We start from the raw sequence: 16,895 nt of genomic DNA on the forward strand, positions 1-16,895 counted from the left end.
ATTCCTGCTGTACAAAACGTGACGTCACTCTGTGCCACCGATTCGTCCTATACACTGCAGATTTTCATGTAGAAAACGCTCGGGGCAAGGACATCTGTAGTCCACCACCACCCCCCACACCCCTCTACAGAAAACACACACACATATTGTACTGCTAGTCGATACAGTACAGTAAACACATAATGCAACCCACTCTCTCAAGTGAGTAGTGAGTCCCACCAGTGGCCCTGGCCTCAGGCTACCTCATCTGCTGCCACGCATGTCCTCTGCTGCCGGCACAGGTGCCCGCTCAGCTGAAAGTAATATGTAGAACAACGCAAGCTCATGTATAGGCTGGTGGCTGAGGATCATGTATAAAGCAAAAAGCTAATATTAAAAATGGAATGATATTAAAGCTGACTTAATGTGAACATCTCTGTTCACAGCCTGACATCGTCCCATTTAATGTGTCATGAGTGTTTGGTGACAGTATGGGATGCTTTATGTAGAATTTGTACTTCATGTGATCTGGCCTTGGCTCAAAAGATGCTGTCAACCAGTCACGGGAGGCCACATGTGTACATCATACAGTGTGTGTGTATCTGTGTGTGCACTGTAGGTACATGCATGTACATGTTTCATGGTTGAAGGCCTGACACATGGCTGCAGGGCTGTGAAAAGAGGTCTTTTCTTCCTTCACAGCTAAATGAAGCGGGGAATCTATGGCAGCTCCCATCTGACAGCCTGGTTTGTATCCGTTCATTCTCAGAGAGAGAGAGAGAGAGAGAGAGAGAGAGAGAGGTGGGCAATAGATGAAAAGATACAGAGAGGCAGGAAGAGAGAGAAGTGATGGATGCTGAAATAAATGACACTCAAAAAACATTTGGTGGAATGAAAAAGGCCCTTCACACCCACTCTCCACCACCACTACGCTATTGTACATTAAAAAGGCCAAAAAACCAAAATCAATACTCCTGTTCTCGCTGATTTCCCCCTGTGTATGCCGAAGCACGTTAGCCGACAGCCATAAGCAGGGCATTAAGCATAATGCGGCCTGCCCAGGTCAGAAGGAGAGGAAAGTGGGGCCTGTAATGAAATACCTCCCTCTGCCTGCCGCAAGCTGTCCCCAAAGGACCCGTCCACACTGTGGGAGGATCGTCCACACCCTGCAACCTGAGTCCTCCTCCTCCTGTCCTTCCCAAAACCGAGGGTCACTTCCAGTCACCCTGCTCCCGCCTCAAACCTCTCACTAACTTGGCTGCAATTCCACTACTGTTACTCTTGTTTTTTCTTAGGTTTGCACTTTTAAGCAAGATTTTCATCCATTGCTGCAAATGTCACAGATGATCTGCATCAATTTCAATTACTCACTGGATGGTAGAGGGGCACAGGAGCTGCTTTCCGCATGTGCTCCTGCTGCTGCGTGTCTTTGGGGTTGTGTAGCAACAACAACAGGGTGACTGACTCTGCCACTCTTGCGGGATATCGGTCTGCTGCCAAGTCCCTCCTGATTTGGCTGTAATTAAGCAGTCTGAGCCTTGTTTGTGCATGTGGACATGAATAGTAGCTTGTTATTTGAACATTAATGGCTGTGTGTGTGTGTGCGGCCCATAGTTCACCTTGGAACAGCGCCTCAGCAGCTGTGTGTCCTCTGGAGCAGTGTTTATGTTTATATCAATACGTCCTCCTGTGATCATGTTTCAGGAGTTGGTGTGAAACATCCGCATCTGTCAACACGTCTGCAAACCCACCTTTAAGTGTCACATTTGGCTTCAGGCTGCTGTTATCTCTCCCTTGTTTTGTAGACCTGATGTTTTAGATTGGAGGACAGTGACTTAAAGCAAAATAAAGCATAAAAGAAAGAGAGAAAATAAGAGAGTGATGGTTACAGCTGATGATAGTCTTTAATGGTTCGGCCTTGGTGTCTCTCCTTCACCTGCAGAGGAACCATGAACAGCATACAGAGAAGAGAGGTCATGTGCCCATTTGCCATCCATTAAAAGTTGATTTATTCCAGTGCTACTACGTACATTATGCATCATGTGGCAGTGTACACAGAACAATGATTTGGGTTACATTTTTTTCACTTTTCGGGGGTTTTTTCACTCTGTTATTGTTCAGCAGAGGTGTGGTCTGATGCCTGCTCTATGAGGAAAGCCTACTTCTCAGGATAATAAAAGACTCTGGGATGCACTTCATAAATCGACTACCGTCATCAGAATAACATCATGAATGTCCCTCACTTTACTACAAAATACTGCGTGTTGTTTTTTTTTCTTTATTTTCTAGAGGAGAAAATTGGATCATTAAATATTGGAATGGTTTTTTCTTGTTGTCGTTGGCAGGTCTTTAACAGGATAAGGATCAAATAAATCTTTACAACAGAGTAAAAAACAACAGAACCTGGATCATAGTTCCCGTCTTTATCGTGTGAAATCAAACACATGTTTAAACCCTTCATATGTTTTCATCTAGTGTATACCTACAACATGCTGTGCACTGTACCCAGCCACCCTTCAGCCCCCTGCAGCTCATCGTCCTGTTTGATCAGCGACATCTACAATGAGGTCATATTTACAGGACACCCACTCTTCTACTGTTCATGGGCCAAGATGTCTGTCAGTAAAAGAGCTATAGAGAACCAAAGTCCCGCCTGTTCATATAAGGTGGGATCAAAAATTGGTTTGGTTCTCTCAGATCGGGGGGACTCTGGCTCTCTGCAGCTTTAAGTCTCTCCTTTCTTGCTGCCTGATGAAGGATGAAGTCCTTAACACCAGCACCGTCACCTCTCACTGGGGAAGACACTTCAGCATCTGTGATCCCTCCTGGTGTAACTGAATATTACACACTGAGTGCAAAATGGAACATGACCTGGGGTTTTACTAGCATCTTCCTTTCTTTTTGTTCCTTTATTTTTTTAAAACCACTTAAAGGTCTTTGCTGCGGGCCGTTCGGGAGGCCGCATTGTCTATTGGGCACTGATATTCTTAATGGTGACAGATAACAAACGTGAGGCTGGACCTCAGATGTAATGAAGAGGTGGAAACCTTAGATACGAACAGGTAGGTGAGGTCGTAATCAAGCAGCCATCGGCTGTCTTGACTCATTGGATAACACTGATTGAAACAGAGACTGTAATGGCATGATGGGTCCTTTCATAGTAACGGTGTAGTGTAGCACTGTATGAGAAGTGGCTGGAGGTGGGGGGGGGGGGCAGTAAAGAGTCATGCTTCATCAACTCAAGTTGAAAGGAAAAAAGCTAATATTCATGCTTGATTGAGTTCCACTCGTAGCAAACTGAAAGTGCTCTCTGGCCAGTCCAGAGCCTGTGGGAAAGCGGACGTGTTCACCGTCTCACAGGCTCTGACATAGACCCGGTTAAGCTTGGAGCAGCTTGGAAATAATTAAGATCTAGAAAATAATAATGCTCTTATTTGTCTGTTAGCTTAAGGGGGTCGTAATGATGATCGTTAGCACTAGCATCCTTTTGGGACTCAGCTTATCTACCATTCAAAACATAGCATGCTAGCACGCCAACGTGCCGACTTCCTGTTCTCAATAAGTCATCACAACTCAGGATGCCTCATACACCATGCCTTTGATATTTTCTATATCGTCTAATTCTCATCTATTATTTCGAGGGAGGGAAACTGAGAAAACTGAGTTTTATACTGTCAACGCTAGCGACTAGTTAGCTTAGCTGGCTGGTTAGATGGTAGTCCAACCTCTGGGGCTGAGAAATGAAGCCAATATGAAGTGTGAGAACTGTAGTTCTCAAAATGGCCACTTGATTGAGCAGATTATTATGCTGTCTCCAAACATTTGTAACTGCTTTTCAGACAAGCTTTTGCTGATGTCAGAGTTATGCTGTATCCATATTACCCCCTGGTGTTTATACAACCACATGTCGAGCTAGCTGCTTGTGGTTAGCATATGTTAGTTTTACAGAGGGCTACAGTGAGCTTCTGTGTCTTCACTTTGTTGTAAAGGCTCAGCCTTAGTGTTTCCAGCTAGCTAAGCTAATCTAAAGCTAACTCCATCTTTACAGTACAGACAGGTGGTAACAATGAAGCACTCAGCAAGAAAGGAAATAAACAAAATGTTCCGAAATGTCAGAATGTTCCTTTACATTTGCTGAGGGATCAGTTCATTGTTCTGTAACGTCAAAGTTTCTTCAGCACTTTTATTTGCATCCTTTAGGATTCTTATGTAATAGAGATTGTTTTTTTTCAGGGAATCATATTACTGCAACTCTTAAAAAACCCTATGCGCCCTATAAAAAAGGTAAATACTAGAAATTAGTAAAAAAAAAAATAACAAAGAAAGAAAGGCAACAAGCAAACAAAAGTAAACATAATAAAATCCAAATCATGACAATAATCATAGCCGAGGAAGATAAGTGATCCATTGTCATTTCTGCACAGAACCATGCAACTAAAGAGCCGGGTTAGATTCTCAGCATGTGCACACCAGCAGACCTCAAGCCATGCCATTTCCCAAAGACCACAGGAAGCTCTAATTAGTGGTGAGGAAGTTAGACTACTACATATTTCATTGTTGTGTGCATGAGTGTGCAGCATTGAGCTAAAAGTGGACTCATTCGTCTCGAAAAATATTCTCTGAATACGTCTGACTGTCGTTTTCATTTCTCACGGTGTTAGTACAAATAGAAAATAAAATAATAATAAGGTTTTGGAAACATTTAGAGTTGCGGTGTAATGGAGGCAATGTTATGCATTACATTAAGACATTTTCTTTAAATGTTTGGAGAGGAATGTATCTGAAAAAGGAATGCAATGCTGTATTCAGACTGTTAACATCGTAAAAAAGCTCTGAAATTAGTAATTAAATAACCCTCTACTATTTATACATTCAGGCACTGAAAAATCACATGTCAATATGTAACTAAAAAAGATAGTCGCTCTCATTTTTTCCTTGGTAAGAACAAGGAAGCTGATACCTTGAAGTTGGCAATTATGCAAATTTTTCCTACCCAGTAGTAATGCCATATGCATCCCCTTTGCTTTTTTTGTGTGTGTGTGACAGTTTCCCCTCCAGCTTAAGTGCATTTTCAAACACACTGACCTGAAGTCAGCCTCTCCTAAAGCTTTCACCCTAACATATGGGAAAGAATCCATGACACTAGTCTTTTGAAAGGGAAATCCAATGGTTTGTCGCACTCTCCCCCTTTTACCGGACAAACAGATTAGACGGACGGATGTGTGGACAGATGTCCTCCATGGCCTCGGAGGGCACGGCAGGTGAGCAGAGGCCCTCGGCTTCCTCCCGTCGTGGTTAAGGACTCTCCGGTGTGATAGCCAGCTCTCACCCCAGCGACCCTGAACTCAGTCATTTTTTTTAACTATACAAGGGCTTTTACAAAAAAGCTAACTTGGACAGCCATACAATGGCTAAAACATAAACCATATCTCTACTTTATCTCGGTTTTCAGTCATTTTGATTTTTTTTCTCTTTTTCTTTTTTTGGATGCATGTGTTTTTTCTTGGTTTAAGTCTTTGTTTGCCGTTCTTTGTTCTTTTTCGAGTAGCTCTAATCCAGGCCTGTGCTGAGAGGCTCAGTCTCAGAGGAGTTGGTTTTTGGGGTTTTTTTTGTTGTTAGGGAGGAGGGACAGATGGAATGAGTAGGATGGAGAGAATAAGGGCAAGGACCAGGTCAGGGGTCAGGATATGGGTTCATTATCAGTCCGAACACGGACAACAGGGACGGCTATGGATGGGGCAGAATGAGGTGATGCTGTGGTTTGGGGATGGGTGGGGGGTTCCAAAGGTGACTACAGAGGGTTTGTCAAGGTTATCCGCTATCAGAGGAGGTGTGTGGGGCTGTGGAAGGAGAGCGCCGCCTACGGGCGGTGGAAGTCCAGGATCGCTCGGAGCGTTCGGAACGCTCGGAGGCTAGCGAGGCGGGCCGAAAGCGGTGAACAAAGCCGTCCAGGAAGTCCTGCTGCTGCTGGGTTATGGCTTGGGAGATGAGGCAGGGCAGCGCCTGTAGGCTGCCCGTCACCGAGTCCAGCTTGTCCTCCAATGTGCCGATACGCTTGTCCAGCTCCTCACTGCGCTCCTGCAGCTCTGACACCAGGTCATACATCACATTCTGGGTCTAATGAAGGAGAGAAAGAAAATGTGTTTTGGGAGAAGCCAGAAATGGAGTACAGAGGAGGAAGAGGGTGGAAAAAAAGAAAGCAGAAGCATGATGATGCTTTCATTTAATATCCACAAAGGAAGTCACAACTACTTCAAATTAGATGCAGTGTGTTTACGTTACAAGGAAAACAATGGCTCAGTGTGGACGGACTAAAACATTTAACAGGCAGGCCATTTATAGAGGAGCTCTTTAATGCTCCACACAGCTCATTCATGTAATGAAAAGTGTATCCATTACTTATTTACCTACTGTTCTCCATCTGCAAGCAGTACTTATATTCAGATTGACCACCACCCATGTGGCTTTGCTCCACTTTCATAGGATGAATGTGTGCACCTCCATAATGTATGTATGATCCACACATTGAAGGGATCCCTTTCTATGGCGTTTAAAAGAAGGAGCTGCTGTGAACTGCAGTGTGTACGTACGTAGATCTGCCCATGGAGCACAGTGAGGGCAGGTAAACACACATTAAAGGCGTCTGCCTCAGAAGCTTTTAAAATACACACAGGGGGTGCAAATGCCATCCACATCAAATGAGCGAGCTGCAGTCATGCACCTCTCTTTGAACCCCCCTCTCTGCTCTGGTGGGTCAGCTGACATCTGTACAGCAGGACAGCGGCTGCTGATGCATGACTGTATTCAGCCTCTTACAGGCAGGCACTGTTTACAGTGTGCAGTGAGGTTCAGGTTCTTCATGCTCTAGAACTCATTTTCCAAAGTGAGCAGACAGGTTTACACTGTAGAGTTAGCTGACATGCTAATAGGATTTCAGGCAACATGTGTGAGGTTGATCAAAGCGACTGCCTTTCAGACAGTAGTAGTATTTAGATTTAGGCACTGGACTTACCTAAAACATCACATTTCAATGTCTGCATATGAAGCCAAATCATCCAATGCTGCATTCAGAGGTGTTTCTGAATCCTGTGCACTAGCAGTACTTCAGCATATGTCACACAGGCTTGCTATATGCAGGCAATTAACCATTAAAATGCTTGAAGGTTGTGTTACCTTTGCCAGGTCCACCAAGGTGTTGGCCTGATCATTGAGCTTCCTTTGCTCCATCTTCACACTGCGCAGTCTAAGCAGGAGCACAGGGAGGTGTGAACAGGAAGGAGGAGGAGGAGGAGGACAGAAGAAGGCAAGGAGCAGAGGAGGAGGAAGAGGAAGAGGAGGACAGTTTGCAGCAGGAGAGAGAGACGAGGCGTGAGAGGACAGAGAAGGCCGACAGAGGAGAAAGAAGGAGGAGGAACAACATGTTTTATCAGGAGTGTTTTCTCATCGATGACATTTAAAAGAGAGACACATGCAGTGTAAAAATATGTATTTACATGTCTATATGTATACATATATAGTGGAATATATATGTATAGATATATATACAAGCATTCGTGGTCTTGGTCAATACAATACCAACCAAAACATGCAAAATTACAGAAGCATACTACACTCATTGTGAAAAAATAATGGCTGCTTATTGGATTTTTCTCATAACAGTACAATGGTTTAAGCAGCAGGCAGCAGATGTAATGAGAAATTGTCCTGATACTGAGAGATGATCTTGTTACAAACCAAAAGAAAAGGATGTCTTTTGGAATGAGAGGAAACTGATCTCAGTACAGTGAAGAGGGGAAAAAGATGCATCATCAGAAAGACGAAGCAATCGCTTCTTTTTTTCCCCCAAGCATGAATGCAATATGCTTCCATACAAGAAAATCCCAAAACCTGTTCCAAATCAAAACATTCTTCTCTTTTCCAAACCCAAAGTAAGACATTTAAAAAAGAAAGGAAAAAGATGGCATGCCCTCCGTCAGTGCTACACACAGCTCAGTGGTAGGACACTGGTCATTCAGTAAAGCGTGCAGTGACTATGGCTGACTTTGTGCACAATGAAACGTGAGTTGAGTATTTTCAGTGTGAATGTGTGTTGAATGTATGGCAGCACAGATGTTTTTAAACATTTTGTGCGTTGATACGTCGGACATGTTTTTGTGTTGTGTCTCCTTATCTCTAATCAAATATATCATGGCAAGACGTAAGGACTGTTAGCCCTGATGTGAATAATGTGTCATTGTTAGTGGTGGCATCACACAGCCATCATCATCATGAATGTGTGAGAGGAAGAATTTCCCTGTTCGGCAAATTATGAGACAGGATGACATTCAAGGGCATTTATTCATGTGCAAATCAGTATATCAGAGCAGAGTGAGACTGCTCGCTTACGGCTCTATCTCTGTGGGAAACCGGTTCATCTCGTGTGTGTCTGTTTGCCTTTGTTATCCCTCGTGGCTGTCGAAGAATAGGGGCTAAAAGCTAAAAGCTCTCCTTATTAGTCTCACACATTTTAACCGTGTAATTTTTATCCTATAAAAACCCAAACAAGCATTTTGTGTTGTGCCTTTTTTGTTATTTTGTCATGTACAGGTCAGAAACCAACAGCAAACATCCCCCTGACTGGTATATAACATTGTGTAATGTGTGTGTGTGTGTGATCACATCAAAAGTGTAGGATGAGTTCTGTTGATGCAGGTTAATATAGCCACAGCTATATTAATCATGGGCAACATTATACAAAACATCGTAGATGATTATGAACTGCTGGCCAGGCCAACAAAGCTCCAAGCTCATTCTCTGCAAGATGCTTTTTTTTTTTTTTCTTTCTTTCACACGTTCTCTCCAGACAGCCCTTCACTGCTGATACTGGCGGCAAAATGTTGATGCTTTTCTTTCATTCCATTCAAGGGAGAATGGGAGGGAAAGGGAAGTAAAATGGAACATTGAAGTAAAGTAAAAGAAAAAAAAAACTAAAACATTTCAGCATCCAGCTTTTCTCTTTTTTTGGGTAACAAATGCTTTTTTTCATGCATGTCAAACGCAGACATGAAGAGAGGAGGAGGAGGAGGATGTTGAGGAAACAGTAGGAGGAGGATACATAGAAGACTCAACTTACTTCTGAGCTCTGCAGTGATAGAGCAAAACAAAGACAGAACACAGTACAGAGTTTTAACCTCACAACATTCACGAAACGAGTGAAACTATTACACTTCTCACTGTAAGCACGGGGTAAGAGAGGGTCGGAGGGAGAAGGGGGCGGGGAGGGGAGTAGGAAGGACCATTACACTAGATTGCAGTGTGTGTGTGTGTGTTTATGTGTGAGCATAACAGTAAAAGGAGTTAGTATGCTAGGAGAGGACACTAGCAAACAATACCAATATGCACAGCTAAGGATAACATCAGATTCTTGGCAATACAGATAATAAATGTTAAATAAATAACGTCAAAGCCAACATCTATTAATATCTGTTTTTGGCATTCCTGAGATTCCCCTTGGCTTGGAGTCAGTATTAACCCACGAAAAGCAGCACTTACTGGTGAATGGCTTGAAGAAACTTGCGCTGGTGTTTCCGCACCTTGGCGTGATCGATCTTCTTGACCAACTTGGTGTGTTTGTAAATGAGCCATGTTTCCCTGAGTACATTGGCAGCTGTGTTCTTTACCTGTGAAACAACAGTGAAGAAAAGTCTTTGATGTACTGGAATCTGTAGTAGTTTAACACATTAAAACCTGAACGTCAGCCTTCAGGGAATACCAGTGCTTCGTGCCCAAAGAAGAAGACTACAGAGCATGTCAACAAAGGAAGCATACAGACAACAACAAAATGTCAGCACTGATTATTTGATTCTATTAGACATTTGTCTGATGACCACAGTGACCTTTGACCAGCACAATCTAATCAGTTGTACCATTATTGTAATCAATCCCTCCAGGAGCACCTGAGATACTCCAATGTGACCTGATGTCTTTTACAGCCTCCAGCCGTCCCAACATGCTGTAAAAGCAACGATACATGTGTAACACTTTCTAAGCATGTTTACTGTGACTCACTCGTTTGCAGAGTTGCGTGTCCATCATGAAGTTGTGGACATGTTTCTCAGCCTTTGTCAGCTCCAGCTTCCTGGCTACTACTGCAACCACCAGTGCAGTGCAGCCAGCTCCCTGTCAGACAAACACAGCAGCATCAGATCCGTACAGAGAACACGTCTGTACACAGCTGGCTTCACTGTAACTGTGAAGCAGCTCATCAGTTCAAGAAATGCAAAGTGACAGTCTCTAGGTCTACAGGAGGATATATACAGGGGGCTAAACACATTAATGAACACTGTATGAGAATATAGTAGATGTGCAGTAGGATTTTTTTGTTGTAACTGGCAAAGATGTAGGTTAATTTCTGTTTGTTATTTATGAAGTTTAAATATGTGTCCCTTTTGTAGGAAGTCATTCCATAGACTGTAAAAAAAAGAAGTGCAGCATGTGTATGTTGTTATGGTTATTAGTGGTAAGTGGTAATATCAGCATGGAGGTGTAGAAATGTCCATTGCCAAGTGTAAATAGCTGTGAACATGCTATAGGCCTATGGCATCCCATTTAATGTAAATTACACATTGACCTTGCTTATATAATGTGATTATTTCTGGCTCAAAACAAAAGCCGAGGCCTCCAAACTGTGGATCATGCTGTGTGTGAGAATGCTGTGTAGAGGAACCTACCATGATCCCTGTAAGCAGACACACGCCCTTCCCACAGTACGTGTGTGGTACCATGTCCCCGTAGCCAATAGAGAGGAAGGTAATCGAGATGAGCCACATGGCTCCCAGGAAGTTACTGGTCACTTCCTGTTTGTCATGATACCTGAATCAATGAAGATAAGCAGAAGTGGGAGACACACAGTGAGGAAACCTGGACACAGATTCTGAAATGTGAGCATGCTGAAGAGCGACATGGTGCTGTGTGAATCAAAGGGAAGGTGGTGGGTGGAGGAGGTGGAGGTAGTGAGGATTGGAGAAGTAGGAAGAAACTCATGATGCAAGGTGGTAGATGCACCTGTTTTCTAAAGCCAGTCTAAAAGAAGCATCATCACGTCTGTTCGGCAGAACAAAAACTGACATGTATGTTCAGTTAGCAGGAGAAAGTAACTTTCTGCCAGGTTTTAATGGGGAAACACATTATTTAATGGGCAGGAAACTTAAACTGACATGAAGACAGAAAAAAGGCAAATGGTAACTTTTGAAGAACTTTAGTGGAATGATTTTGAACTAAACCCACTGAGCATAAGGCTTCATGTTCAGTGTCTGTTAATATAAAAGTTAATTTGGTGAGATGAATGACGTGCAGGGTCGGAGGCCAAATTATTCTCATTGTACACTGGACCTTTTAGAAAACATGTTTCAAATGACAAAGAGGCCATGTAGCTGAAAGTGACTGGATAAAAGTAGCGCAGGTCTACATTATTTTGAATATGACAGCCCAACAAATGTCCAAAAATGCAAAAACTAACAGTTGGCTTATTGATCACAGTTTGCTGCAAATCTTTCTTCATAGAGTTTACGCTGCCCCCGAGAATAAAAAAAAAATGCAAATAATTATCACTTCAAACATGTTGCTTGCTGAAAATAGCTGACAGCCATGCTTGAATTGTCAGTCCAAAGGAGGCCCACGGTGCATATACAGAGAGACTTCTATAAAAAAAACAAACACACACACATACACACACACGAAGCCGGATTGAGGATGACATTCCCATACCTTTTGCAGCAAGACAGACAAATCACAGAGCCAAATCTGCCTCATCCACCCACCCTCATTCAACTCGCCTGATTATTCCCAATGGGCTGTCTAGGAGGAGATCAGATAAGATTTCATTTTGGAGTTAAAATTAAATATTCATTACGCTCTTTGAGACAACATCTCACTAACATCCTTATGACAAGACAGCGTAGATCGCTCTAATTTCTTGGGATTTAGTTAAGGCTTTTCTGAAGGGGATTCTGACTGGGCCAATGATGAATTTCCAATAAGTTTGAACTATCCAGCAGCGAGCCAGCGTGCGGACTCAGAACAATCACCTCTAATTAGCGCACAAGTACAGACCGGATCACTCGGGGCCAGCCTGTGAATTTCTTAAGTTGGTAGAAATGCCCCCTCTCCACCTTCTTTCTCCTCCAAGACAGTTCATTGTTATTTAAATATCTTAAGTGAACTAATCATGCCTTCTGCAGTTCTTCAAACTCCCACGCTCAGGTTTCTTTTCATGCTCAGAGTCAGGGGGGGGGGATAACTATGAGCATTTTTTTTGTGTCCCACAGAATGTCAGAAAAAAAGTGTGTGGTCTGTGGGTGGGGAGGGGGGGTTCAAGCGTTTTTTTTTTAAATGACATGCAGAGAAGCAGTCTGTACAATACCATGCAGGAATAAAAAAAGATGTCTGCATCCTGCATGCTTCAAAGCCAGTATATTGAGAGCAGGGGAGCGCTGGGGAAAAACCTCTGGTCCGTTTAGAGACGAAAACCACCTCTGACAAACTGCAGTGTTACCGGGTGGAAGGGGGGGGGGGGGATTGTACGTCTTCTTAGACAGGCTTTCATTTGTAAACAGTGGGGCGAGGATTGGATGTGTAACAAAGGAAGAGCTCATTGAATTTGACACCCCTGTCTCTTTTACCTGCATCCCAACACTTCAGCAGCTGCCCTTTGATCGCTGCCAGGGGGCTCAACTTGATCAGCTGGCTAAATATTGTAATTACAAGTGACTAGTATGTTAATTTCATTCATCTTGTCATCAAGCCGTGCAGAGAGTGAGTCATGTCTTCCAAGGCAGGCAGGAATATGCTTGCACCTTGTAGCGTACTGAACAATGCATTACAATGTAATGCCTTCTCTCTGTTGTAAATATAATCCATAAATATGCTTGACAGAATGCAAAAGGTGTCGTCGCCTCCTTATTTATTCTCTGCTTTTCTGACAGTGAATGTGGCGGCATGTTTTCATCACACATTATTCTCTACTCTGAGAAAAAAAAAAAAAAACAAGGAACAAAGAGAGCAAAACGGAGGCAGAGGCAGAGGCTGAATGGGGAGCTAATCAATTGCATTTTAAGGCTCTCAATATACTGTGTCAAGTTTTTGGAATAGCATGGATAAGAGCTGGCACCACTTTCAACCTATTCCAGGACAAGAGCTGAATCATGTCAAGAGCAGTTTTATCCCCCATCGTTAAATCCTCCCTGACAGTGGACACAGTATCGATCGACTGCTCAAATGTTTCACAGATTATTTATAATAATAATAAAAATAATGAAGTCAGCCAAATTGGGAAACTGTTCCTCTGTGGTGGCCTAGAGGAGAAAGTTCATAAACGTGAGACACATAAACTTAACTCCTAACTAAACAGCGACTACAGGAATAATAACAGCTTCAAATTATCACCAACGTAACAAGGAGTCCTCCAGCATGGGGGGCGTTTTCTGTTATGTGTACTAATCCACCAGATCTGTAGATGAGCATATGATACACATGACCAAAGCTGACAAGTCCCCTGAAAAAATAGGCGACTAACAATGAATCAAATGTGAATGAGACTTCCATTCCTTTGCCAACACACGCACAAACACACACATGAACTCACACATGCACACACACACACACACACATCAGAAATTTGTTAAATATTTGCTAAACAAAAAAAAAACACAATCATTCTTATTTAAGGGCAAGAAGTTCTGATTCTCCTCCTCTCCTTTTTTTCTGCCTAATCCACCCCTTCCTGTAATCCACCAGTGTCTACTGGTTACAATATAATCTCATATATCAGATTAGTCACATTTGGATGGTTGGTCTGGTTCCAGATTTGAATTTTCTTGTTTTTTTTGTGCCAGGAGATGCATAGTCTTAATGTCAGCTGACCAACCAGCCCTGGTGAGGCCATGCTGCTGCAGAAAGTTACTTACAAACAAATGAAGTGAACTGACATGACGTAAAAATACAACCAATGTTCTGTAATAACTCGAGCTTGCAGTACTTCTATGACAATACTGCCTTTGAGTCAGTTATTACATTTCTGCTGTTTAGTGTTTTTTTTTAATGTTGAACCCTTTTGAGTAAACTGTCTCTCGTGTATAAGAGACATTTGAACTGTTTAAATGCTTCCAGATAATAATGTTACTGCTGTGCTTTGTGGCTCTAAGTTATTTAAACACACATCCTGGCTCTGGTTCTTCTATCCAGGCCGATAATAATGTAAAGCAAACGCCTTCCTCCACACTGGAAATCATCTGCTTAGCATTCTGCAGCTATCGTCTGCAGCTCACATGCCCTCTTCTCTTTGCATGTCCGTTTCACAGCAACAACACAAAATAGGCCTTTTCAACAAGTGCTAGTCTTAATTAGAGAACTGTCTAGGAGAACTGGCTAAGAATACTTAGGGACAAATATGTTGGGATGCTCCTCGGGGAGTGTGTTAGTTGCAGTAAACATGAGCAGATTAAACTCAAAGTAATGATGACCTAATTGAAAAACTGCAGACCTAACAGTGTGTGTGTGTGTTTAACAGCACAGCCGATATGCAAAGCAGGCAAGCAAGCAAGCAGCAGGAGCAGCAAGTGGACTGCAGCAAATTATGGTCATGTTTTTAATCAATATGTTTTATATAATGTTGTGTAGTATAAAATCATGTTGCTTCAGATTGAACTAAAACTCAGTAAGTGACGATCACAAGTTCTTTCTATCAAATATAAAATGTTGGTTTATATAGTCTACTCACATCTCTGCTACACTGAGGAGGCTAACATAAGATGAGAACATGCCATGTTTTCACAATCTGAACCACACAGAGGCCAGAAAGCAGAATCTGCAGCCACCTTCTCCTCTTGGCTTTGTGCCCAAGTTCAACTCTGTTTAATGAATTCTTAAACACACTTGAGCAAGTCAAGGGGCTCAATGTCACAGTGACCCTTCATCTGAAAATCAAACACAGAGGAGTGGCGGTGTCACGGGGTATGTTGTAATGGTGCTTTAGCCAATTAACATAACATATAAAGCAAATGGAGGCTTGCTGTGTGGCAGAAAGTGGATATCAGCTTTAGATTAAGTGCTTGTTACAGCTCCTGTTGCAGGGAACACAATGATTTGTTGCACCACTTTAACAACGTACTAAAGTAATGTCAACCCAACAGAGATGTGAATCTCAAAGTAAAGATCTGCCTGGATTTGCTGACTTGCAGTTATGTCAGCGAGGCTGGCTGCAGGCTTCTGTTGCCAAAAGTTATCAAGGGTGTGTGTTTTGTCATCCACGAGGGCCATAAGAACAGTGCCTAACAGCACTAGTTGCTGAGGCTTTCTGCAAGTCATTCACTTACACATAATGTAGAAAAGAGGTCAGCTAACACCAGAACTTTTCAGTCTTGTGGTGCTCTCCTTTTGCAAATGTTCATTTTTAAACTGAACTTCAGTCAGAGCTTTCAGTGACCTGCAATGACTGTCCTTCCTAATCTACAAGGCCACCAGACAGGAAGCTCTGGTCATGAGGTCCTTAATCTTAATGTTTCACTGCTGGAGTGTGTGCTTATGTCTCTGGGGTTATCAGATAGAGACTATCCTATTATAGATGTTTTATTGAATTAAGTTTGACATGACTCCAAAAAAAAAAAAAAAAAAAACCCCTCAGCAGCAGGTTTCCGGTGCCAGCATCGCTCTGCAGCCATTCTCAAGCGGACGGTCCTCATGCAAATTCTTAGAAAAAAAGAATTTCTTCCAGAAATGATGTGTTCAATTTGTCGCATCTTCAGGACGCAGGCACAAATGCTGAAACATCTCCACTCCACCTCCTGTGCCGACCTAAGCATTTCCTTTCATGTTCCCAGTCTTCCCAATCTACAAAATGTGCTCACAACACCAAGTGCAGCTTGAAGGTAGCTCTTTCTCATTAGGATCAGGCTCTGCCTGCAAACACCTACATAAACATTTTAAGCCCTTCGTTTAAAGAGGTTTGTGGCTGTGGGACACTTAGACATTCTTGGCACTGACTCGTTTTGTTCCTGATAAACTAGACAGCATAAGACTCAGCATCAAGACTATTTCTTCAGTGTGACATAGTGTAGTGAGTACAGATAACCATTCAGTCAATATGCAAGATCTTTTTTTTATAGAGTAGAGCTATAATAAGGGTTCAAAGGTCTGTGTCCACAGGCAGCTGCTTTGGTGCAGGAAGTAACTATGATCTCATTTTCAGAACGCTTCTCTCAAGTGCTTATTGTTGCTAGGTAACAGAACCTTCGAGCACTTCCGCATTTCCTCGTTGTGATCTGCTCTATGCTTTATTTTAATAGGTTAGCTGAAGTGATGGAAAGAAGAAATGGTATTCTGGCACTGACAGCAGCTTTTAAGATAGAAGATAGAAAAAAAGGCTCTGGCTGTGTGAGCTAAATCATGTAAGATAGCAGCTGGGAGGGCACCACCGGCTGGGTGTGAGAGGATCCGTTTCTGCCATTGTTGATAGTGTCCATTTTGTAAGTACAGACCTCTTATTGTTTCTGCCCAGCAGTGTTCAAAACATCTAAACTAGTGCAGCTCAGTCATGACTGAACTGGATTTGTGTAGAAAACAGCCATTCTTTATAAGCACACTGCTTTGCTGATGAGAACAACCTTCACACTCCTTGTTATGCACATGCTTTGTTAGTTTTATATATACATTATCAGCTCTAATCACCATAGAGGATCCACCTGTCCTTGGTAAGTCGGAGACCACATGTTCTTCTGTAATGTGGACTGTCAAAATGTCAGAAATGTAATGTTACTGCATTGCAATATAAATATATATTCAATAGTGATAAACTAAAAATAATGTCAACCTTGTCAGATTTGTGTCTTTTCAGCTGTATCTGTATTGAAATCTACCTGAATATTTTATGTAAAGCTGTGGTT

The 16,895-nt window shown here is 42.5% G+C and overlaps 1 protein-coding gene across 2 annotated transcripts in view; it reads right to left on the minus strand.

Annotated features, from left to right (window-relative positions):
• Nucleotides 1-1,973: 1,973 nt before the first annotated feature.
• kcnn1a (potassium intermediate/small conductance calcium-activated channel, subfamily N, member 1a) overlaps nucleotides 1,974-16,895 on the minus strand; it is a 42,518-nt gene continuing 27,596 nt past the window's right edge. For both annotated transcript variants that reach the window (XM_028428524.1, XM_028428525.1), the window contains exons 5-9: nucleotides 10,689-10,830; nucleotides 10,027-10,137; nucleotides 9,511-9,638; nucleotides 7,153-7,222; nucleotides 1,974-6,096 (exon numbers count right to left, since the gene is read on the minus strand). In XM_028428524.1, coding sequence (XP_028284325.1) covers nucleotides 5,791-6,096; nucleotides 7,153-7,222; nucleotides 9,511-9,638; nucleotides 10,027-10,137; nucleotides 10,689-10,830 — 757 coding nt within the window. In that variant the 3' untranslated portion in view covers nucleotides 1,974-5,790. The remainder of the gene's footprint in view (nucleotides 6,097-7,152; nucleotides 7,223-9,510; nucleotides 9,639-10,026; nucleotides 10,138-10,688; nucleotides 10,831-16,895) is intronic.

The sequence above is a fragment of the Parambassis ranga genome, chromosome 17 (genome assembly GCF_900634625.1).
Source record: "Parambassis ranga chromosome 17, fParRan2.1, whole genome shotgun sequence".
NCBI lineage: Eukaryota > Metazoa > Chordata > Actinopteri > Ambassidae > Parambassis > Parambassis ranga.